This window comes from Perognathus longimembris, chromosome 20, assembly GCF_023159225.1.
Source record: "Perognathus longimembris pacificus isolate PPM17 chromosome 20, ASM2315922v1, whole genome shotgun sequence".
Classification (NCBI taxonomy): domain Eukaryota; kingdom Metazoa; phylum Chordata; class Mammalia; order Rodentia; family Heteromyidae; genus Perognathus; species Perognathus longimembris.
The window spans coordinates 18,320,619-18,343,925 of NC_063180.1; the positions used below are offsets into that span (position 1 = coordinate 18,320,619).

Genomic DNA, 23,307 nt, shown 5'->3' on the forward strand with positions numbered 1-23,307 from the left:
GCACAGCCTTAGGGCATTAGGACCTAAGGTCTTTGGGCAGGAGGAGCCTTGCCCAAGACACGCCCATTCTCCTGGATTGCCCAATAGCATTGCCAGGAAGAGGGGGCGTGGGTGGGCGGAGCCACATTGTTGGTAAACGCTGAGCCACGTGTGGTGCCGATTCACTGTGGGCCCCCACCTTTCTAACCCAGGGGCGGGCGCGTGCGCACGAGGTACGCAGGCTTTGTGCGCACGCGCGCGTCCGGGCGGAAGCGGCGCGCTCGGCCGCCCGCACGTGGGGTCCTTAGCCATGGAAGGGGCCCCGCATTCCCAGAGTGGCACTGAGTCCAGTCCCAGGGCCCACAGCTGCAGCCTGAGGCACTTTGCTTGTGAACAGAACTTGCTCTCCCGGCCGGATGGCTCCGCTTCTTTCCTTCAAGGTAAGGACGCGCGTACATTCTGCGCAGGCCTATTCCCACCTGCTATGGAGAGGTGCGGGTACTTACAGCTCCTTCATTACACGCACCCCTCCCACCCGCACAGACTTAGTGTGTTCCCCGTAGTAAATGCCTCTCAGGATGAAAGAGGCACCCCCAAAAGAATGCGCCGCTCACGCCTGTAATCCTAGTTCCTCCGGAGGCTGAGATCCAGAGGATCGACAAACCAGGACAGCCTAGGCAAGGAAAGCCCCCGAGACTTCATCTCCAAGTTAAGCAGTAGAAAAGCCCAGGCAGGAGGCATGGCTCAGGTCGTACAGCACCAGCCATAAGCAAACAAGCCAGTGGAATGACTTGAGTTCAAACCTTTTTTTTTTTTCTTTTTGCTGATACAGGATTTGAGTGACGGTGCCAAAATAGAACTTTCACCACACTAAACATTTCCCTTGACTGCCTTTTCTTCTGCTTCCCAACCCGGCATCCATACATGTCAGATTGAAGCAAACCTATTCATTTGCATAAGTACCCTTGTACACAGTAACCACCAGCAGCCCAATTATAATTATTGCCTAGCCTGTGGAAGACCTTTTTTCTTTTTTTGTGTGTGTTGGTGGTGGAGCTTGAACTCTGGGCCTGGGTGTTGTCCTTGAGCTCCTCAGCTCAAGGCTAACGCTCTATCACTTAAACCACAGCACCACTTTCAGTTTTCTGGTGGTAACTTGAAAATAAGAGTCTCAAGGACTTTCCTGCCTGGGCTGTGACCACCATCCCCAGATCTCAGTCTCCTGGGTAGCTAGGATGACAGGCGTGAGCCATCGGCCCCCCAGCTTGTGGCAGATCTCTTACCCAGTTAAAAACTCCCAACAGGGCTGGGAATATGGCCTAGTGGCAAGAGTGTTCGCCTCGTATACATGAAGCCCTGGGTTCGATTCCTCAGCACCACATATACAGAAAACACCAGAAGTGGCACTGTGGCTCAAGTGACAGAGTGATAGCCTTGAGCAAAAAGAAGCCAGAGACAGCGCTCAGGCCCTGAGTCCAAGCCCCAGGACTGGCAAAAACAAAAAACCTCCCAACATTTGAGCAATTATTCATTTACTTGGGATACACATCTCACCATGAGAGTAAATGATTGTAGATAGGAGAGAAGAGGCCAAGCACCATGGCTCATGCCTGTAGTCCTAGCTACTCCGTAGGCCCAAATCTGAGGAACATGGGTGGTGTGGGGACTCCAGTTCCTAAGGCCCATTCTGTTACCTGCCGAACATTAGGCCCCAGAAGCCAGGATGGTGTGAGTAAGTCCTGCCCCATTGTCCCCCAGGAGATACCTCAGTCCTGGCAGGTGTGTATGGGCCAGCGGAGGTGAAGATGAACAAGGAGATCTTTAACAAGGCCACCCTTGAAGTGATCCTCAGGCCAAAGATCGGGCTGCCTGGTAACTGTTGCTTACTCAGTTTCTCTCCTTTCTTTGTGCCTTCATCTCCCCTCCTTTCAACTCATCTATTTCCCTACTTCTTTCAGCTCCATCATCTCCCTCACTTACCTATGGGCTGGGCCCACAGGTGGGGGTAGACGTGGGCATTAGCACCAGATGTGGGACTCCTGAGGGGTTCTCCCTCCCCTCAGAGGGCTAGGGACCTGTTTGGCACAGGCTGGCTATAGTGGGGGTGGAGTAGACGTTTTGTCAAGCTCAGTCTGCCTTCACACTGGGAATCTAGGCCTTCTCAGGCTGAGTCTTCAAGCCTTTTTCAGAAGACGCTAATCCAGAGGATGGGGTGAAAGAAAGAAGGGGAGCTAGGTAGAGAGGAGGAGCCCACCAACCTCCCCTTGATTTCTGCAGGTGTAGCTGAGAAGAGCCGGGAGCGGATGATCAGGAACACATGTGAAGCCGCAGTCCTGGGAGCCCTGCACCCCCGTACCTCCATCACTGTCATCTTACAGGTTGTCAGTGATGCTGGCTCTGTATCCTTTCCTCCGCCACCTCTTCCAGGAAGGGTTCCAGAACACCCTGATGGCTTCCCTTCCCGTGACCCTGGAAACATTGTCTGCTGGCCAGGAATCTTCAGGCACTTAACTTTCTAGGCAGCAACTCCTGAAGAATAGCAAACTCGGCTTGACTGGATTCCTGGATGCCAGGCCCTGTTCTGAAGATCTCTCACATTCACTCATGTAATCCTCACAGTAGAGGAAATGGGATCTCTAAGGAATGTGGTAGCAAAGGAGTCTGGGAAATGTAGTTTGTTGGCTTCTAGCCTGTGGCACACAGCACAAATGGGTGTGAAGAGGCACCAGGCACCTGGCCCATACTCTGCCTCCCTCTAGGAAGCAGGAATTACTGTTGTTAGAATGAGGGACTTGGGGCTGGGAATGTGGCTTAGTGGTAGCTTGCCTAGCATGAATGAAGCCCTGGGTTCAATTCCTCAGTACCACATGAACAGAAAAAGCTGGAAGTGGTACTGTGGCTCAAGTGGTAGAGTGTTAGCCTTGAGCAAAAAAGCTCAGGGACAGTGCCCAGGCCCTGAGTTCAAGCCCCAGGACTGGCAAAAAAAAAAAAAAAAAAGGACTCCTGTTTTCAGGTGAGGAAACTGAGGCCCAGAGAGAGGCAGTGGCTTGCCCGAGGGCACACAGCCAAAAACCAGTAAAGACAGGACTTGAACCCAGAGCTTGTACCGATGAGTCTAGATTTATACTTTAGCAGGGTTTTGTGCTCTAAGCAATGGAGGCACCCTGAGCAGCTGGGTCAACCTGGGGAAATCTACCCGGTTTTGGGGAGGTCTGGTTGGGCCAGGACCAGCTATGGGCCTTTCTAGAGGTGTCTCTGGTGCTTGGCTCTGTATTGGGATGAATGACCTGTTGTAATTCCATTTGTAGGGATAGGAACTGAAGCCCAGAGGAGGTGACAAGGTCAAGAGCTGAGCTAGAACTCGCTCATTATCCACTCTGGTAGGTTGGAAGGAAGCTGAGAACAGAGGCAGGGAGGGCCAGGTGACAGATCCTAGGCCTCTGAGCCCCCTGAAAGGTCATGGCTCCTCCCACTGTCTTTGCCAGTGACCTTGAGAGTTCCCATCCCCTTTCTGAGTCTGCTTCACTGCAGCCATTCGGTCTTTGCTATTCCAATTGTGTGTAGCAGACAAAATCAAGACTCAGAAAGTCACGTGGTCACACACCTGAAAGAGAACAGGGCTGGGTATGGAGCTGTGGCTAGGTGATTGCCCAATCCCATATCCATCCTGCCATTTTGCCTTTCTACTATCAGTTAGTGATGTCTGCAGGGGAAGTTGGGGAATGGACGTATTCTGATGGTCAGCCCCACAGCAGATGCTCTTCTTAACCACTCCCCGCGGTGCCCAGCTCCTGGCCTGTTGCCTGAATGCCGCCTGCATGGCACTGGTGGATGCGGGTGTGCCCATGAAAACTCTTTTCTGCGGCATCACCTGTGCCTTGGACTCTGAGGGGACCCTCACACTAGACCCCACAGACAAGCAAGAAAAGGTAGGTGGGAAGGCCTTGCTTCTCTGCCAGTCCCTTGGCTCGCATACCTCAGCCCCAGCTGTCAGGCTGTGGCTCTGTTCATCAGATTTCCTTTCAAGTGCTGAAAACTCTCTTGGGAAAGGTAAACAAGGAATAAACTAGCTTTTGTTACTAAACAGAAAGAACAGAGGTCTGGGGACAATCAGAACTGCAGAGCCATCGGGCTCTCTTTGCTTCATTCTCTCTCTGGCCAGAATCTTTCCTGGTCCTGTCATAAAAGGCCAAAGGGAAGAGGAGAAGAAGGTACTCAAGTTCATAGTGTCCAAAAGACTCTGGTTCCTTGAAGTTTTCTGCTCAGTACTTTCTCCATGGTCATAACCAGAAAAATAAACACCACTAAAGGTACTTTCTGTGGAAGGGACGTAATGCAGGGATTGGAAGCCTCTTCTAGGCCCAGTGGCTTTCTCTGTGCTGTTGGAGATAATTGGTGCAGTTGAGTTTAAGATGCATGGAAGATGACATACCTGTCTTGTGCCACATTCCAGAACCTTCCTTACATATATCACAATACAATATCTGCCACTGTCAAATCAAGGAGCAGTATACTTCTGTTCTTCTAGGGGCCCACCAGATTATCAGTAGCACCAAATGGCAAAGGGGTCTGGGGAATGTAGTTTTCTGGCTGGGTGCTCCTGTGGTACCCAGCCTGGAAGAGAGGGTGGGTGAAAGGCAGAGAGGCAGAAGAGCAGTTGGCCTCTATAAGACAGGAAAAGAGGTCAGACTAAGGGACAGGGTGACATTCTACAGGAGAGGTGGAGAGCTGTTACCTGGAGAAAGGTAGCATAGAGACAAACACATGAGCACTTCGCCATGGGACGGGAGGCCATGGGCCACCAGGCTAACCATCGGAGTCCCTCTGCTCGACACTGGCTAGGATATTTTTTTTTTTTTTTTTGGACAGTCGTGGGCCTTGGACTCAGGGCCTGAGCACTGTCCCTGGCTTCTTCCCGCTCAAGGCTAGCACTCTGCCACCTGAGCCACAGCGCCCCTTCTGGCCGTTTTCCATATATGTGGTGCTGGGGAATCGAACTGAGAGCTTCATGTGTAGGAGGCAAGCACTCTTGCCACTAGGTCATATTCCCAGCCCCACTGGCTAGGATTTTATCTCAGGAGAGTTCCTGGTCCTCTACTCCCCTCTCCTAGGAAGCTCGGGCCATCCTGACCTTTGCCCTCGACAGTGTGGAGCAGAAGCTGTTGATGTCCACCACCAAGGGGCTCTACTCTGATTCTGAGGTACCAGCGTGGGTTTGGGATGATAACCTGGAACCTTTCTGGACCCTTCTTCCACCCTGACACAGTGCCTTACCCCACCCAACTCTGCTTGCATTCTGGGACATTTGAGGACTGAGTTAATATTTGCTTTGCTTTGCTTTGCTTTGCTTTGGTTTTTGCCAGTCTTGAGGCTTGAACTCAAGGCCTGGGCTCTATGCCTGAGCTCTGTGTGCTCAAGGCTAGCACTCTACCACTTGAGCCACGGCGCCACTTGTGGCCCTTTCTGAGTAGTTAATTGGAAATAAGTCTCACAGACTTTCCTGTCTGGGCTGGCTTTGAACTGTGATCGTCAGATCTCAGCCTCCTGAGTAGCTAGGATTATAGGCATGAGCTATGAGCGCCTGGCTAATACTTGGTTTCTTGTATCCCTGTGGAGTGTGCGTGTGTGTGTGTGTGTGTGTGTGTGTGTGTGTGCTTTATTTTTGAAAAGGGGTTTCTGAACTTTGTAATAATGGAAACCTCTGGAAATTGTGGGGTGAAGCCTAGGTTGTGAGATAGGAAAAGGAGGAGCAACACAGTTTGCGGCAGGGGCAGATGATATCCAAGAGCATGTCCAGGTTGACACACCTGTGAATCCAAAAACACATGGTGATAGGGGCTGGGAATGTGGCTTAATGGTAGAGTGCTTGCCTAGCATGCATGAAGCCCTGGGTTCAATTCCTCAGCACCACATACACAGAAAAAGCTGGAAGTGGCGCTGTGGCTCAAGTGGTAGAGTGCTAACCTTGAGCAAAAAGAAGCCAGGGACAGTGCTCAGTTCAAGTGCCAGTACTAGCCAAACAACAAAAAAAGAATACATGGTGATAAAGACTTAGGGTCTTAAAATTCTATGGGGGTACAAGTACCAAGAGCTGTCCATTTCTATGAATCCAAAGATTCTTTGGATCAGACCTTAGTATAGGGGGAGAAGAAGAAGCTGGGTATGGTGGTACATACCTTTAATCCCAGCTACTCAAGTAGAGGCAGGAGGATCCAGAGTTCAGGCCAACACAGGCAAAGGTATCAAGACTATTATGTCTTAGAATTAAGCCTGGTGCTGGTGACTTACACCTGTAATCCTAGCAATTCAGGAAGGCTGAGATCTGAGAATCATGGTTCAAAACCAGCCTGGGTCATGAGACTCTTCTCTCTACTTAACAAAGGGCTGGAAGTGGAGCTGTGGCTCTAGTGGTAGAGCGCCAGCCTTGAGTGAAAAAGCTCAGAGACAGCACCTAGGCCCTGAGTTCAAACCTCAATACTGGCACAAAAGAGGGAGGAGAATCCCAGGCTGTGCTCATGTGCTTGTTCACTTCAATACCCATTAACCCCTTCCTCCTCCTCCAGGAGAGTAGGAACAAAGGTAAATGCACTTGAGATAACCCCCTCACTGCTTCCCCTTGCTTTGGGGGGGGGAGGGGAAGGGCCTCGTGGACTTGGGGCGTAGGGCCAGGCCCTGGCACTGACTAGCTTCTCTCCTCCAGCTCCAGCAGTGCCTGGCCGCAGCCCAGGTGGCCTCCCAGCACATCTTCCGCTTCTACCGGGAGTCACTGCAGAGGCGCTACTCCAAGAGCTGAGCAAGCCAGGGCACAGCACCCCCCGCTGTCTGCGCCTCCCACCTGAAGCCTGCCAGCACCCAGCCTTCATTCCCTGTCAGGGTGCCCCTGCAGCATCTAGTCCTGAGTCCTGTAGCCTGCAGGGGCTCCTGTGTCTAGCCTTGGCACCTGACAGTCCTGGGCCTAGGGCCCAGATTCTCCTCCTCTGTTACACACACACACACAAACAAGAGTAACATTAAAGAAAGCTTGTCCAGTTTGGATGAGTGAGTCAGTATCCGCTCATTATCATTCATGTCTGCTCAATACCTCCTCCTCAGGCCCCTCCCTGCTGGGTGCTGAAATCATGGCAGCCAAGTGACCCTAATTACCATGTTCCCAGAACAGTGAATCAGGTGATAGACAAAACTGATCTTTATCTGGTAGGAAATGTTATGACAATAACAAGCAGTAGGAGCCTGGCATAGTAGTACATGCCTGCAATCTCAGCATTAGGGAGGTAGAGGCAGGAGGATCATGAGTTCGGGACTACATGGTGAGGTCCTGCTTTTTTGTTTTGTTTTGGCCAGTCCTGGGCCTTGGACTCAGGGCCTTAGCACCGCCCCTGGCTTCTTCCCGCTCAAGGCTAGCACTCTGCCACCTGAGCCACAGCGCCCTTCTGGCCGTTTTCCATATATGTGGTGCTGGGGAATCAAACCGACAGCTTCATGTGTAGGAGGCAAGCACTCTTGCCACTAGGCCATATTCCCAGCCCCGGTCCTGTTTTTAAAAAAGACAAAAAACCTAAGTTAAAAAGAACATGGCTGGGGCTGGGAATATGGCCTAGTGGTAGAGTGCTTGCCTCCCATACATGAAGCCCTGGGTTCGATTCCCCAGCACCACATATATAGAAAAAGCCAGAAGTGGCGCTGTAGCTCAAGTGGCAGAGTGCTAGCCTTGAGCGGGAAGAAGCCAGGGACAGTGCTCAGGCCCTGAGTTCAAGGCCCAGGACTGGCAAAAAAAAAAAAAGAAAATGGCTGTGTACTGGTGGCTCTCACCTGTAATCCTAGCTATGCACGAGGTTGATGAGGATTATGGTTCAAGCTAGCCCCAACAGGGAATTCTGTGAAAATCTTCTCCAGTGAACCACCAAAAGCTGGAAGTAGTGGTGTGGCTCAAGTGGTAAAGCACTAGCTTTGTGCACAAAAGCTCGGGGACAGTTCCCAGGCCCTGAGTTCAAGCCTAAGGACCAACACAAAGAAAAAAAAAAGTTAAATATCAGGGAGTCAGTTGGGGGGGGGGATAATTGGTGAGATGCTCAGGTCTGTGTGTGAATAGCCATATTGAGTGGCGCTTTGCTGCTTCCTCTCCCTGCCCCCCAGGATATTTAGGGCACAGGAACCAAGCTCAAGAGCAGCTGGGCCACACTGGCTCCCATCTTTGGGGGTGGGGGGAGTATCATGTCAGGCCTCTTCCTGTGTGTCACCCATTTGGTCAGTTCCCCAGAGGCCCCACGATCACCCCACTGGAAGGGCATCTTTAGGACTCTCCCTTACCTTTAGTTTGACATTCTGTCCTGTCAGATGCAGGGCTTTTCTAGCACCTTCACTGCCATCTCTTCTGCCAAGTGTTGCCTTCATGTCCTCTGCCTGCCTGGGGCCAGCATTCCTCTGTGTTTCCCTATAGAATCGTTTTTCACCAGTTTCACGTGAGTTTTCTTATGGACAGCAATTGGCCATAGGACTCAGGGTGCTTCTGGAGTGGAGAACATTGGCCCACTTTGCAGATGAGACAGAGGGAGCCTTGGGAAGTCACGGAGGCCGGGAGCCTGGCTGTTTGTGGTACAGAGGCCTCAGCCTTGCCTATGTCCCCCTCCAGCCCTCAAGGACCCCTGCCACCCCACCACACAGCACACACGCAGACTGAGGGTGCTTTACGGATGTCTCCTTTAATCTCTGGTTGCTGCCACCTGGGGAGGGGGTGGGTCACCGCTGGCTCCACTCATGGATGAGGGGCGCCTTCCACTGCTGCCTCATGCGCCAGGATTGTCCACTCTGTCCCCGGATGCACTGAGTCGCCGGCCTCTGGGTTCACAGGGGGCGTCGGAGGGACAGCTAGGGCGGGTCTCGAGAGGCAAGGTAGGCGGCCAGGGTCACCAGGGCGGCCATGTATGTACACAGGCCCAGCCCGATGGCCAGGACCCCCAGCAGAAAGGCACGGCGGGAGGCGGCCCCTGCCCCCTGGATGTCCCCCTGGGCCCAAGCTTTGTTGGTCTGTAGAGGCAGTGTGCGGTAGTGACTAGGGCATCCCCCTGCCCCCCATCCCAATCCTGCTTTCTGCCGCCTCTGCTCCACCCAGCACAACACACGTGCTCCTATAGGCCAACATGGCCGGCCAGCAGAGAGGCTGAGTAATAACTGGTGTGTGCCACTCTGTGTGCACGCTCACACACTCCAGTACAGGGGGCTTGAACTTAGAGCCTGGGTGCTGTCCCTGAGCTTTTTTTGCTCAACTCTAGTGCTCTACCACTGGAATCACAGCTCTATTTTTAACTTTTGAAGTGGTTGGAGATAAGAATCTCATGGACTTTTTTTTGCCTAGGCTAGCTTTGAACAGTGATCCTCAGACCTCAGCCTCCTGAGCAGCTAGGATGACAGGCGTGACCCATCAGTGCCTGGCTGCCACTATTTTTTAATATGCCACTATCCCAATTCACTTGGATCTTAGTGACCTGAGGTGGGGGCTGTTCCCATTTTACAGACAGGAAAATGAGATACAAGGAGGGCAGACTCGGGTTTGAATTCAAGTGGAGATGTGGGTAGTACTGGTGTTTGAACGCTACCTCATGCTTGCTAAGCAATCACTCTATAATTGGGCTATGCCCCAGCCCTTTATTTGCTTTACTCTTTTTTTTTTTTGGCCTTGGGGTTACTTTTTAGCTGGTGCTCTACCATTGGAGCCATGCCTCCAACCCAGCCTAGGCTGGCTTTGAACTGCAAACCCCTGGATCTCAGAGGATTATAGGTATGAGCCACTGGTGCCTGATTGCTTGAGTTATTTTTCATATAAGGTCTCCCACCTTTTGTGCCTGGGCCTTTTGGACTGTGATTCTCCTATCTATGTATCCTACATGGCTAGAATTACAGATGTATACCAACATCTGTTTATTGGGGTTGGGGGCCCCAGTATTCTCTTAACTCTTTTGCTCATATTGGCCTTAAATGGCAATTCTCCCAAGTGGCTAGGATTACAGGTGTGGCCTCTTGAATTCAGGTTTGCAAGCCCCATTCAGATTCAGGGTTCCATGAACTAGGCCTCATTTGACCCCAGAGGTGTGTGGAAGAGTGCCCAGTGCCCTCCTAGTCCCACACATACTGACCTTCTGGGCAAGACAGAAGGCAGCGATGCCCACCGGCCAAAAACAGCACAGCACAGAGAAGACGGCCAGGCCCAGGTGGTCCTGGGGCAGAAGCGGGGAGAGACGGCCATCCTCGTCGCAGTCTGAGTCACTGTCGCTAGACAAAGTGTCCTAGGCAGAAGGAGGCCTGGTGGATATCTCCAGCCAACCACCTCTGCCCACGGCTCAGATCCCCCCCACACCCCAAGATCTAGAGCTTCCCAGGGACCCTAAGAATGGGCAGGGAGGGCTTTGGACCCTGACATCCTGGATACCAGGGTTTTTAAGTTCATTCTTTCTGGTGTATAAGCTGATACTGAGGCTTCAACTCAGGAGCTTGTGTTCTTACTGGCCTTTTTTGCTCATGGCTGGCCCTCTACCATTTGAGCCACACCTCCACTTCCTGCTTTTTTGCTGGTTCATTGGAGATAAATGTCTTATGGACTTCCCTGCCTGGGCTGGCTTCGAACCAAGATACCTCCTGTATAGCTAGGATTACAGGCATGAGCCACATGTTCCTAGGTACATTAGTATCATTTATGTATTTTAGGTTCTCTCTCACTCCCCCACACACTAAAAGACCTAAAATGCATTAAGTACAAAGAATGAAAGAAGATAAAGTGACATTAGCTTGAAAAAAAAAATATAGGCCTGGGCTGGGAATATAGCCTAGTGGCAAGAGTGCTTGCCTCCTACACATGAAGCTCTCCGTTCGATTCCCCAGCACCACATATATGGAAAACGGCCAGAAGGGGCGCTGTGGCTCAGGTGGCAGAGTGCTAGCCTTGAGCGGGAAGAAGCCAGGGACGGTGCTGAGACCCTGAGTCCAAGGCCCAGGACTGGCCAAAAAAAAAAGAAAAAAAAATATATATAGGCCAACCCAGGCCAGATGTGTGGCAGCAGAGAGAAAAGAGCAAAAGAAAACAAGAAATCTGGGCACTGGTGGCTCACACCTATCATCCTAGCTACTCGGGAGGCTGAGGTCTGAGGATTGCCGTCGAAGGTGGCCCCTGGGCTTTAGAAACGTCTCTGTGAGACTCTCAAACTCCAATTAATTACTCAAAAAATCAGAAGTGGAGCTGTGGCTCTCAAATGGTAGAGTGCTAACCTTGAGCACAAAAAGGCTCAAGGATAGCACCCCGGCCCTGAGTTCAAGCCCCACAACCATCCAGAAGAAAGAAAACAAGAGCCAAAGGCTAGGGAAAAAAAGTTGGGCTGGGGGCCAGTGGCTCATGCCTGTTATCCTAGTTACTCAGGAAGCTGAGATCTGATGATCATGGTTTGAAGCCAGTCCAGGCATGAAAGCTGTGAAACTCTTATGGCCAATAAACAACTAAAAAGCTGGAAGGGGAACTTGTGGCTCAAGTGGAAGACTGGTTCAAAATAAAATTATAAAAGGATAAAGATGGGAGAAGGCTGGAGAGAAAACCAACACAGCAACCAAGAATGATCAGAAGCCCGCATGGTCAGCCAGTGAGAAGCCAGGCCCTGGTCACCTCCAACTGACAGCTTTCCAGATGTTGGCTGGGTCTGGGTCCCCCCACCACTCCCTTGGCATTCCCCAAGACCTGCTGGTCCTACCTCAAGGTCAGGGGACCCTGGCTCCCCCAAGCCAGCGCTCACAGATGGAAGAGGTGGTAAGAACAGCCATCCCTTCAGGGGTTCTGTGAAGGCTCTCTCTCCTAAGGGGAGTCCCAGCTCAGGTATGCCAGGCTTCTGGGCAGGGGGGCCGTATGCTATGCCCCTCAGCAAAGGCTCTTGAAGTTCCTCAAGACTAGAACTGTCCATGGCTGGAGGGAGACTGTGGCAGGGGAGTTTCTGGAGGACAGAAGGAAGACAAATACAGTGTCAAAGAACCTCACAATAGCCACGAGCTGGTCCTACTCAGTAGGCTGAGATCTGAGAATCAAGGTTCAAAGCCATCCTACAGACAGGAAATCTAAGGCTCAGAGAATCCTTGAAAGAGGTGGGCTCAACTTACAAAGACATTCAGTTCTGGGCTTCTTAGACAAAGTACACGTACCTGTTGCACACTTAAAACTGGAACTTTCACACTTGCCCTATGAACACCCTCCCCCTCCCACCCCAGGCTCATAACTCAACCTGATCGGTCCAGGCCCACCCTCCCTTCCTAGGTAGAACCCTCAGTGACCTCAGAACTTAACTCTGATGTGCACTCTCCCCCACCCCAGGCCTCATCCCGGTTACACAGCCGCATCCAGGCAAGCCCACCACCCTCCACTCCCTACGAACCACCCCAAACCTTTCTTCTAGAAATCCTCGCTGAGGCCTGAAGCCTCACCCACGCATCCCAAGAGGATGTCCTCACCCCCACTCCCGCGTCGCCCCGCGCAGAGCTCCTTTCCCCCCACCCGGCCTCTGCACACCTCCCCACGACCTGCAGCTCCCCCTGCCGCCCCTCACCCAGCAGCCCCTCACGCGCAGGACGACCAGAAATGACATTTCTCCGCCCTGAGGGGGGAAGGGGACGGGGGCGGGCCTCCCCTCCATCCCAGCCTACTGCGCCCGCTGGCTCGCCCCAGGTTCGCGTCCCCACCGACGCCTCAGCAACCCGGGGGTGGGGGGGCGCCCTAGGGTAGGGGCGGAGCTACCCCCACTGTGTCCCACTTCCTCCCCTTACCCCACCACTCATTGCACCCCCGCCCCGTCCAGACCCCGCTCTCCCCAGCCCCGAGCCCCAGCCCTCCCAGAGGGTGGACGAACCCCGCGATCCGGTTCTGCGCGCTCCGCCTTGCCGCCCCGCGCCGTCGCCGCCGCCGCCGCTGTCTCCACACGCCTGCAGCGCAGGGAGGGGGCGTGGCCGCTGCGGTGGGGGCGTGGCCGCGTCTCGAGGCACCGCCTCCTCTGGTGCGGAGTGGGAGGGGCTTGGACGGCCGTCATCTGTAACCACGCCCGCCGGGGTTGATGAGTAGAAGGGGGAGTGGTCCCTGAGACTGAGCCCTTACCCCAAGCCTGAGTGCTGCTCAAAGCGTGGGGCGCCCCCTACCCCACTCCCCAGGAAGTAGGCCCCGCCCCCGTGCCTCCCGTGGTCCCACAGTAAGGACAGCCACCGCGGCTGTGGACTGGGAGCCCAGCCCGCTTCTAAGGACTTTACATGGACTGGGGCCCGTGTAGAACTATCCTGAGTGTCCTGTTTCACGTGGCAGGAAAGAAGCACAGAGAGGTTAAGCAACTGGGCCAAGAACACACGGCTCCATTGACTTCAGTACAAGACCCAGCAGCTTCCGGGGTTCAAAGCTTTCTTCCATCTTCCTTACAGGAGCTCTTTTTTTGTTTTGCTTTGTTTTTGTCAGTTGTGGGGCTTGAACTCAGGACCTGGGCGCTGTCCCTGAGCTTTTTCACTCAAGGCTGGCGCTCTACTACTTTGAACCACAGCTCCACTTCCAGTTTTCTGGTGCATAATTGGAGATAAGAATCTCATGGAGGGGCTGGGGATATGGCCTAATGGCAAGAGTGCTTGCCTCGTATACATGAGGCCCGGGGTTCGATTCCCCAGCACCACATATACAGAAAATGGCCAGAAGTGGCGCTGTGGCTCAAGGGGTAGAATGCTAGCCTTGAGCAAGAAGAAGCCAGGGACAGTGCTCAGGCCCTGAGTCCAAGCCCCAGGACTGGCAAAAAAAAAGAATCTCATGGATTTCCTGTCTGAGCTGGCTTTAAACCTCAATCCTCAGATCTCAGCCTCCTGAGTAGCTAGGGTGACAGGTGTGAGCCACTGGTGCCTGGCCAGTAGCTCTTATTTTACCCTCAAGAAATTGAGGCATAAACTGGGCACTGGTGGCTCACATCTGTCATTCTAGCTACTCAGGAGGCTGAGATCTGAGGATTGAGGTTCAAAGCCAGCTCAGGAAGAAAAGTCCCCTAGACTCTTATATCCAACTAATGACTCAAAAACCAGAAGTGGTGCTGTGGCTCAAAGTGGTAGAGTGTTAGCCTTGGGGAAAAGAGCTCAGGGCCAAGGCCTAGGCCCTGAGAATAAGCCCCAGGACAAAAAAAAAAAAAAAAAAGAAAAGAAAGATGAGAGCCATGGGTCCCTGGCTTCCCCTGTCATCCTAGGTACTCAGAAGGCTGAGCTCTGGGGATGACAGTTCAAAGCCAGCCCAAGCAGAAAAGTCTGCAAGACTTATTTCCAATGAACCAGCAAAAGGCTGGAAGTGGGGTTCTGGCTCAAGTGATAATCAGCCTTGAGGAAAAAAGCTCAGGGACAGTGCCCAGGCCCTAGTACCAGCATAAAAACAGTGGGATAGGGAGATATTCCACATGTCTTACAGATGATGACATTGCTAAAGTGTTTAGATTGGGTGGTTTAACTGTCTAACAGTAGCCACACTGAACATGTGCCTTGTTTGCTCATTGCTATTCACACCCATCTCCTCACCCTGCCAGCTTCCACCTCCTACAGGAAGCCCACCCAGTCTGCACTGCCTCCCTTCCCTGAAGCCCTCCATCGGGCCAGACAGGAGGATTCCCCAGTCTACTGTGGGGCCCGGTGGGGTTCCCTTGCTTCCAGGGCTCTGGGGCCCAGTGCCAAGAGTCCAGACACTCGAGTTGGCACGCGCCCCATTCCTAGGGAGAACAGATGGTGCCTGTAAGTGTATTTGGCTCAGCTGGAGTGCCTGGCGGATGACGGGACTGAGCAGGGTATCCCATTGGTACTGACAGAGGGCACCCTGTTATTCAGCAACTCCATGCCCTTGCTTTGTCAGTCTTCCTATCGCAGAGAGACACATTACCGATTGCTTCTGTGTCTTCCCATCAGGGTTGGCTCCAACAAACTGGGATTCGCTCTGTTGCTCACTGTGGTGCCTCAGGACCTAGAACAGTGCCTGGCACAGACGGGCCTTCCTTACATATTTGTGAGATGAGGTATGCGTTCCTACCAGCCTGTTTTTCACCAGATTGCTGAGCGCCAGTCCCACCCACCCACCCCACCATCCTCCCCAGCTACTGTAAAGATGAATTAGAATCCTGCTAGAATCCTCCAGCCGTCATGGTCCTTGTATGCTATCTCAGACCCAGCCTTTTCCGGAGTCAGAGAAGCCAGGCTTTTTAGCCTGGGATGGAATGTTAAACACCAGATTCCACCCAGCCAGGATCCTCTGAGGAGGTCCCAGGGATGCCATGCCTTCCTGTGGACTAGTTGTATGTTACAAACTGTCAGTATCCCCTTAACCAGCCCCTCAGATGCCCTGAAAAGGACAAAGATCATGTTGGTGACTTCTCTGCAGAAAATGCATTGCTTTAATCTAATGATAAACTTTAAAAAAAAAAAGCCATGAGATAAATCCAACAAAAGAGACACTCTATAGCTGAGTAGCGGTGCTCACGCCTGTCATCCTAGCTACACAAGAGGCTGAGATCTGAGGATTGTGGTTTGAAGCCAGTTCAGGCAGGAAAAGTCCATGAGACTCTTATTTCCAGTTAATGGGCAAAAAAGCTGGAAGTGGAGATCTGGCTCCAGTGTTAGAGCACCAGCCATGAGCAGAAAAGATAAGGCCCTGACTTCAAGCCCCAGTACTGGTGGAGAAAAGAGTGAGAGGAGGAAATGGAAGAGGAGGAAGAACAGTAAGTAGGGAAAAGAGAAGAGAAAGAAGTCATATCTGCCATCACAAGTGGTGGAAGCTGAGGAGGGATGATTTTGAGTTCAAGTCCAGCCAGAGTTGAGTTCGAGGCCAGCCTGACCTACATAGCAATATTCTGCGTCAAAGGAAAAAAATGACAAAGAACTTCACAAACCAAACACTGAACCAAAGATTCCAGGCATAAAAGAAAGCATATTGTATGATTTTGTTTGTATATAGTACAAAAAACTAGGCAAAACCACTGTGGAAGTGTAGGCAGTTGTTACCCTGGGGCTGGTGGGGGCAGGGAGGGACAAAGGAGGGCTTGGGTCTCAGCCATGTTCTTTTCTGGTGCTGAGTTCCAGTTACCAGGTGTGTTTCTGGGTAAGAAGTTGGATCAAGCTGTTTGTTTATTCCATTGTGCTCTTTTCTGTGTATTGTATTATACTTCCCAAAAGTTGTTTGTGGAAAAAACTGAGTTAGGTCTTCATGTTCTGACACGGAGAAGTTTCCAAGCAAGGTGTAAAACCATATGCACAGCTGCTAGAGAAAACAATATGGTAGTTCATCCAAAAAATTTTTTTTGCCAGTCCTGGGCCTTGGACTCAGGGCCTGAGCACTGTCCCTGGCAGAGTGCTAGCCTTGAGCCACAGTACCACTTCTGGCCATTTATGTGGTGCTGGGGAATCGAACCCAGGGCTTCATGTATACGAGGCAAACACTCTTGCCACTAGGCCATATTCCCAGCCCCCCCCCCAATTTTTTATAAAAGGTTTAAATATGGCCCAGCCATCTCACTTCTGGAGATATATACAAAAGAACTGAAAATGCCTATAATCCTAGCTACTCAGGAGGCTGAGATCTGAGGATTGAGGCTGGAAGCAGACAAATCTCTGAGACTCTTTATCTTCAATGAACCAGCAAAAGCTAGAAATGGAAGCATGGCTTAAATGGTAGAGGGCTAACCAAGAGTAAGTGAGTGAGCTGAGTTCCCCTCCCAGTCCTGTCCTCTCCTTTGTTGTTAGAAAGGATGGAGATGGGCTGGGATGTAGCTCAGTGGCAAAGCGTTTGCCTATCAAGTGCAACATCCTAGGTTTGATCTCCAGTACTAAAAAAGAAAATATTAACAAAACAAAACAGAACTGGGTGCTGGTGGCTCATGCCTTTAATCTTAGCTACTCAGGAGTCTGATATCTGAGGATCAAGGTTCAAAGCCAGCACAGACAGGTAAGTCCATGAGACTCTTATCTCCAATTAACCACCAGAAAACTGGAAGTGGAGTTGTATACAGCTCAACGTGGTTGAGCACTAGCCTTGAAGAGAAGAGCTCAGAGACAGTGCCCAGGCCCTGAGTTTAAGCTCCACAACCCAAAACAAGGACCACACAGAGGAGGGAATGCCTTCTCATGGTGCTGCCCTGGGCTAAGGAGCAACATTCAACTGGATCAGAAGCACAGGAAAGGTACAGCTCTGAAATAAATTCAGACTAAGTACTTCCATGAGTGCTTTTTTCCCTAGCCAAAAGAACTAGAGACCAAGATCTGGGCCAGGTCAGGGGACAAATTTACTGGCAGAGCTCTGTCATAAAAGGCAGGACTTTCAGAACGTGCCTAACCTTCATGAAACCCTGTTTTCAATTCCTCTATTAGTGCAACCAAACACAAAGTCAGGCATAGTGGTGAAGGCCTGTAATCCCAGTCCCGGGGAGACTAAGGCAGGAGGACTGAGAGTTTGAGACCAGCCCGGGCTATAAAGTGAGACCCTCTCTCAAAACAAAACAAAAATCTCCAAACAAAACACTGTAGTCCTTCCCCGCCCCACAAACCAACCAACAGTAAATACTGGGGGGAGAGGGGGCTCTGATAACATTAGTGAAACCCACACCCCAATTCCTCCTGTGTCTGAATGAGCTATGAGCACTTTTTCTTTCCAATTATTCGACAGGAAGATGGGCACTTTATGACTTGGTCCTAACTGGGAGGTTTCCGCCATGGAGCAGGGAGGACGGGACTCTGAGCACCGAATCGATTTACTTGGGGAAAGAAGACAATCTGAAGGAAACAGTTGGTGCTCAAACTTCCTCTGTCCAAATCAAGGTGGAGCCGCCAGGCCACGCCCCCAATGACGGAATCCTGGGCGGGGGCTAGAGACGAAATGTCCATCACGCATTAGCCCCGCCCCATAGGAGCAGCTAGCACCAGTAGGCTGCATGCAGGGCGGGAGCAAGGCCAGGGGCGGGGCCTGCTGTTGCCCAGCAACAACTAGAGAACCCCAGGCGAGCGTGGCCGCGGAGGGATCGCGTCTCAGAGCTCCCCCTACCAGGAAAAAGAACAGGTCTGGGGAAGGCACGAGCCTCACCTAGTAGCCATCCGCGGAGAAGACAGGTCAGGCCTGTGAATGCCAACCCCGGCAGCCACCTTGGCTTCTAACCGTTAAGCGCAGGGAGGTAGGAATAACGCATGCGCAACACTGGCTAACCTGCATCCAATACGCATGCGCTTCAAAGAACTTTGGGGGGGCCCGGTTGGCACCGGGGGGCGGGGTTTTGAGGGGCGTGGCCAGTGTCTCGCGGGGGCGGGGCTTTCTTCCAGAGTGATTTTTTTTTTCTTTTGGGTGGGGGAGGGAGTCGGAACTGGGGCTTGAATTAAAGCCCTGAGCGCTGTCCCTTAGCTTTCTTTGCTCAAGGATAGTGCTCTACTAACTGAGCCACAGCTCCACCTTGGGCATTTTGCTGGTTAACTGGAGATAAAGTTCTCATGGACTTTCCTGCCTGGGCTGGCTTCGACCTGTGATCCTCAGATCTCTACCTCTGAGTAGGTTATGATGACAGGTATGAGCCACTGGTGCCCGGCTTGAGACTGATCTTTAAGAGGACTTCCTAGTCCAGGGCGCCCTCCCTGTTTTCCTGGAAAGGTGATAAGAAGGAGCTAAAACTACAGTAACAATGGGTTGACAAAGCTAGCTTGGAATCCTAGTACTGCACTTAACTTCTGGGGCCTCAGTTTCCTGGTCTGTCAGATGAAAATATTACTTACTTCACAGGGTTGAACTATATACATGTATTTTTTTTCCTTCTCCCAGGGGCCATGGCAGAAGTACATGTGATTGGACAAATTATGGGGGCCACTGGCTTCTCAGAAAGTAGCCTGTTCTGCAAGTGGGGCATCCACACAGGTACCTCCACCTATCCTGGCTCATCTCCCAACCCCAAACCAACTATTCTCCCCACCAGCCTTCCTTGACTTCAGGACAGTCCCTGATCTTCACTTTCCATTGGCTTCTGGGACTCCTGGCTCAGACTACAATCTTTTCCTTCTTAACTCATCCTTCCTTGTGTGTGTGGGGGTGTTCTGGCTTCCATCCTCTGAACACACAACTCCTGAGGATATGGAACTATATGACTCCCTCCCTACTTTCCTCCCTCCCTTCTTTTCTCCATAGGTCCCTGAGTTCATTACCCAGACACACACCCCCCACCACTGTCATTCACTCTTATTTTGCCCAGGCAGAGAAAAGTAACTTGCTGAAGTATGTCAGAATTAAAAGCTAGACATAGACATGTGGCTCAACTCCCATTCCCAGTTTCCGGGGAAGAAATAGGTCTTTGGCCATAATGAAATACCCTGCCTAAAAACTGACTCCTAATGCCCACCCTTTACCCGGTTCTTATTTCAGGGGCAGCCTGGAAGCTCCTGTCAGGGGTGCGTGAGGGCCAAACCCAGGTAGACACCCCCCAGATAGGGGACATGGCCTACTGGTCGCACCCCATTGATCTGCACTTTGCTACAAAAGGTCTCCAAGGTGAGTACCAAAGCTGGCCCCCTGGGCAGCTAAGGCTGGGAAGCCCAGGTCTCGTCCCTGCTCCCCAGACCTGCTCCATGGTACCGAGGCTGGGATGGAGGGAGGATGGAGGGTGGGGTACAGGATGGGAGGGGCGGTGGTTTTCAGGTGTAGAGGGACAGTCCCAGAATCTCCAGTGAGTGAGACTGGGGTGGGGCTAGGACAATTAGAGAGCTGGAGGGGGAGGCTGTTCAGCCTGAAAGTAGAAGGAGCCTGATAAAGGTGTACCTAGCAAAGGCAGGCAGTGCTCGGTACTGAGTGCCTGTCCTGCTCACTCTGGGTTGGTTGATGCTAGGGAGACATCTGTGATCAATACATCCCCTACGTACACTCCACCTCTACCCTGTTCTCCTGGGCCAGCCCAGACCAAGCAGGGCTGAGACTGGGGACCTCAGAACCCATGGGAGCACAGAAGAGGTGACGATGTCAGGGTCCCCTCCTAGGGGAAGGTTTGGGTCTGACTCTAAAGGACCAGTTGTTTATCAGGCCAAGGGAAGAGGGATGAAGGAAGGGAGAGTTTTCCGGCATAGAGAGATTGTCTGTGGAAGTCTCAAGTGAGAGAGTAAGAGTAAGCCAGGGCATCTAGAGTACTGTGGAGAGCCAAAGACAGTGGGCACAGCACGCTGGGCCTCAGATACCTGGCTGAGGTGCTGAGGCCATTGTCTGAAGGCCCTGGGGAGCCACAGCAGGAGTGGACACATCAGTGCTTTTCTTTTTTTTTTTGGCCAGTCCTGGAGCTTGAACTCAGGGCCTGAGCACTGTCACTGACTATCTTTTGCTCAAAAGGATTTTTTTTTAGGAATTTTTTTAAAGCTAGGATTATAGGCGTGTAGGTTTAGCCAGGCTGAAATACATCATGACTCCCACCTCTTACCCCTTTCCACCAGCGCCTAATTTGTCCATCTTCAGCTCTTACCTAGACCATTCTGCAGCATCTTCAATGTGCTCTCAGCCCCAGCCTTCTGGTTCTGTTCCCCTCACCTCCTCACCTCTGACAGCGAGCAGGGCCCAGGAAACATCCCTGCCTATGCAGAACCTTCTAGTCTCAGAGTAAAAGCCCCTACACAAAATGGCTGTCACATCTACCCCATTCTCACCCTCTGTCTCTCTGATCTAGGTGTAATGGCCCCACCAGACTCCCTCCCACCTCAGGACCTTTGCACTGGCTATTCCCTCTGGCTAGGATTCCCGTACCCCTAAATGCCTACGCAGCCCAGTCTCTTTCCTCCTTTAAGCATTTGTTCACATGTCACCTTCTTAGGCAGGCTCTCATGATCCCCCTCCTTTCCCAAGCTGCACCCTGCCCCCACTCTAGCCAGCTTTATTTTTCTCCAGAGCAGCTATCACCATCTGACATACCCTGTAATTTGCTTATTTACTGTTGGTTGTCTCCAATGTCAGCTTCGAAGGGCAGGAATTCTTGTCTGCTGTGTTCATGGCTGTGTCCCCATCGCCTAAGAACAGAGCCACATCCAGAGGAGGGTTCAGAACACTGAGGGAGCTGGGCCAAGTTTCAAGCACTTTTTTTTTTTTTTTTTTGGTTGGTTGGTTATGATGCTTGTGCTTGAATTTGGGGCCTCGGCACTGTCCCTGGGACTCCTTGTACTCAGGGAGAGCACTCTAACATTAGAGCAGCAGCACCACTTCTGGTTTTTGAGTGGTTAATTGGAGATAGGGGGTTTTTCTGCCAGGGGGGCTCCCTTCCAACTGCAGTCTTCAGATCTCAACTTGCTGAGTAGGTAGGATTACCAGCTTGAGCCACTAGTGAGGAACCTTTTGTTTTGTTTTAATGCCTGGGGCTTGAACTCTGGGCCTGAGCATCGCCCCTTAGGGTTTTGTTTTTTTTAACTCAAGGCTGGTGCTCTACCACTTGAACCACAGCTCCAATTCTGGCTTTTTGGTGGTTCATTGGAGATGAGTCTCATGGACTTTCCTACCTAGACTGGTTTCAAACTGAGATCTTCAGATCTCAGCCTCCTTAGTGGCTGTGATTCAGGCGTGAACTGCAGCTCCAGGCTTTCCCCAAGCACTTATGACTGGCAGCCAAGGATCGGGGCTGTGTTTGGAAGACACTGGCACACCAATGGATGGATTGAGAGGCTTCCAGCTGCCAAGTAGCAGCAGACTGGATGAGGGAGAATGAAAGTCCAGATCCCAGCCAGGAGGACCGGTAGAAGGCCTCCGGGACAGGGCCTCAGGGGCTGACCTGGGGCCTGGAGGAACACTGGGACAGCAGCGAGGGCCAGATGTGAAGGACCTTGACTGTTTAGGAGGCTACAGGCACTGGGGGGGCCATGAGTGTTTCCAAGCAGAAGAGTGATGGATTCCGAAAGATCCCTTTGGTTGATGTGTAGGGGTGGATGAGAGTGGATGGGGGGACCACCCAGGAGCACCAGGCTGACTCCCTGCCCCCCCCCCATTCCTCTCCTCTCCACCCTGTCCATCCTGCAGGTTGGCCCCGGCTCCATCTCCAGGTGTGGTCCCAGGACAGCTTCGGCCGCTGCCAGCTGGCAGGGTACGGCTTCTGCCACGTGCCCAGCAGCCCCGGCACCCACCGGCTGGAGTGCCCCACATGGCGGCCCCTGGGCAGCTGGCGGGAGCAGCTGGCGCGGGCCTTCGTGGGCGGCGGCCCGCAGCTGGTGCACGCGGACACCATCTACAGCGGGGCGGACCGCTACCGCCTGCGCACGGCCGCGGCCGGCGCGGTGCACCTGGAGCTCGGCCTGCTGCTGCGCCACTTCGACCGCTACGGCGTCGAGTGCTGACGCCGGCCGGCGCCCCGCACCGGTCCCCGCCGGCCACGGGAGCCCGATCGCGATCGCACGGTCGCCCGGGGCACCTCGGGGCCGGGGGCCGGAGGCCGGCGGGCGCGGGGTCGGGGAGCCGCAATAAACACGCGCGGGTCCCCGAGGCATGGTGTCGTCCCCTCCGCCGTCCCGTCCCTCAGCCCGCGCGGACCTCCGCCCCGGCCGGGTCCCCCGACCGCCCGCGCCGCGCGCCCGCCAGCCCGCCCTCCGAGCCCGGCGTTGACCCCCGCGCCAGCCCCCGCCGCGCCGGGCGCGCCCCGGCCGCCAGGAGGCAGCACCCCGCGGGCGGGGCGGGGCCGGGCGCCCGCCCCCTCGGGGCCGCGGGGACCCCCTTGGAGCCCCCCGCCCCGCGGCCGCCCCCGCCCCGCGCGCTTCCTGGGTGGGGCCGGGGCGGCTACAAAACCCCCGGGCGCCGGGCGGCCGGTCCCCGCCGCCGCCGCCGCCGCCCTGCGCGCCGCGGACCAGCCCCTCCGCCTCCCGCCGCGGAGCCGCCAGACAGCCAGGGCCCCCGGCGGGGCGGGGGGGACGCCCCTCGGGGCACCCCCGGCTCGGAGCCGCCCGCGGGGGCCGGCCGCCGCCCGGGTGCGGAGGAAGGAGCCGGGAGGCCGCAGCGCCGCCGCCGCCGCCGCCGCGGGGAGCGGGAGGAGGGGCGGGAGGAGGGACCGGCGGGCTGGGAGAAGACCAGAGAGAGAGAGAGAGAAAGTTCTGAGACTTCTCCGCTGCCGCCGGGAGCCGGAGACGCGCGGGGACCGCTGGGCACAGGGCAGCCCCCCACCTCCGAGGACGCGGGGGCTGGGGCGACTCCGACACGGCGCTGCCCGGGCGCCCCCCCTCCCCCGTTCCGGATCCCCGTGCCCCCGGAGCCGCCAAGCCCGCCTCCTGCCAACCCTTCACCCCAGCCCCGGGGCGCACCCCCAACACGCCGCCCGGCGCCCCGCACCCCAGGACCTT

General features: G+C 53.7%; 3 protein-coding genes across 7 annotated transcripts; 2 read left to right on the forward strand and 1 right to left on the reverse strand.

The window, feature by feature from the left end:
• Positions 1-232: 232 nt before the first annotated feature.
• Exosc5 (exosome component 5) lies at positions 233-7,014 on the forward strand. Its single transcript, XM_048330079.1, has 6 exons — positions 233-419; positions 1,738-1,851; positions 2,257-2,378; positions 3,768-3,908; positions 5,091-5,180; positions 6,680-7,014. Exons 1-6 carry the CDS (start codon positions 290-292, stop codon positions 6,770-6,772), a joined length of 690 nt encoding a protein of 229 aa, XP_048186036.1. The 5' UTR covers positions 233-289; the 3' UTR covers positions 6,773-7,014.
• A 1,648-nt stretch (positions 7,015-8,662) lies between these two features.
• Tmem91 (transmembrane protein 91) lies at positions 8,663-18,138 on the reverse strand. Of its 4 annotated transcripts, none has more exons than XM_048330083.1 (4): positions 18,068-18,138; positions 11,709-11,945; positions 10,110-10,259; positions 8,663-8,855 (listed from the first exon to the last, which is right to left on the reverse strand). In XM_048330083.1, exons 2-4 carry the CDS (start codon positions 11,913-11,915, stop codon positions 8,763-8,765), a joined length of 450 nt encoding a protein of 149 aa, XP_048186040.1. In that variant the 5' UTR covers positions 11,916-11,945; positions 18,068-18,138; the 3' UTR covers positions 8,663-8,762. The 4 variants fall into 4 exon arrangements, with proteins under 4 accessions (XP_048186040.1, XP_048186039.1, XP_048186041.1 ...); XM_048330082.1 differs by lacking the exon at positions 18,068-18,138 and adding an exon at positions 12,852-12,907; XM_048330084.1 differs by lacking the exon at positions 18,068-18,138 and adding an exon at positions 12,852-12,907 and having other exon boundaries at positions 8,673-8,844.
• On the forward strand, positions 17,667-22,378 carry B9d2 (B9 domain containing 2). 2 transcript variants are annotated; one of them, XM_048330081.1, is made up of 4 exons: positions 17,667-18,093; positions 18,791-18,883; positions 19,385-19,510; positions 22,001-22,378. In XM_048330081.1, the coding sequence occupies exons 2-4, from the start codon at positions 18,796-18,798 to the stop codon at positions 22,312-22,314; spliced, it is 528 nt and encodes a 175-aa protein (XP_048186038.1). In that variant the 5' UTR covers positions 17,667-18,093; positions 18,791-18,795; the 3' UTR covers positions 22,315-22,378. The 2 variants fall into 2 exon arrangements, with proteins under 2 accessions (XP_048186038.1, XP_048186037.1); XM_048330080.1 differs by having other exon boundaries at positions 17,669-18,155.
• Positions 22,379-23,307: the final 929 nt, after the last annotated feature.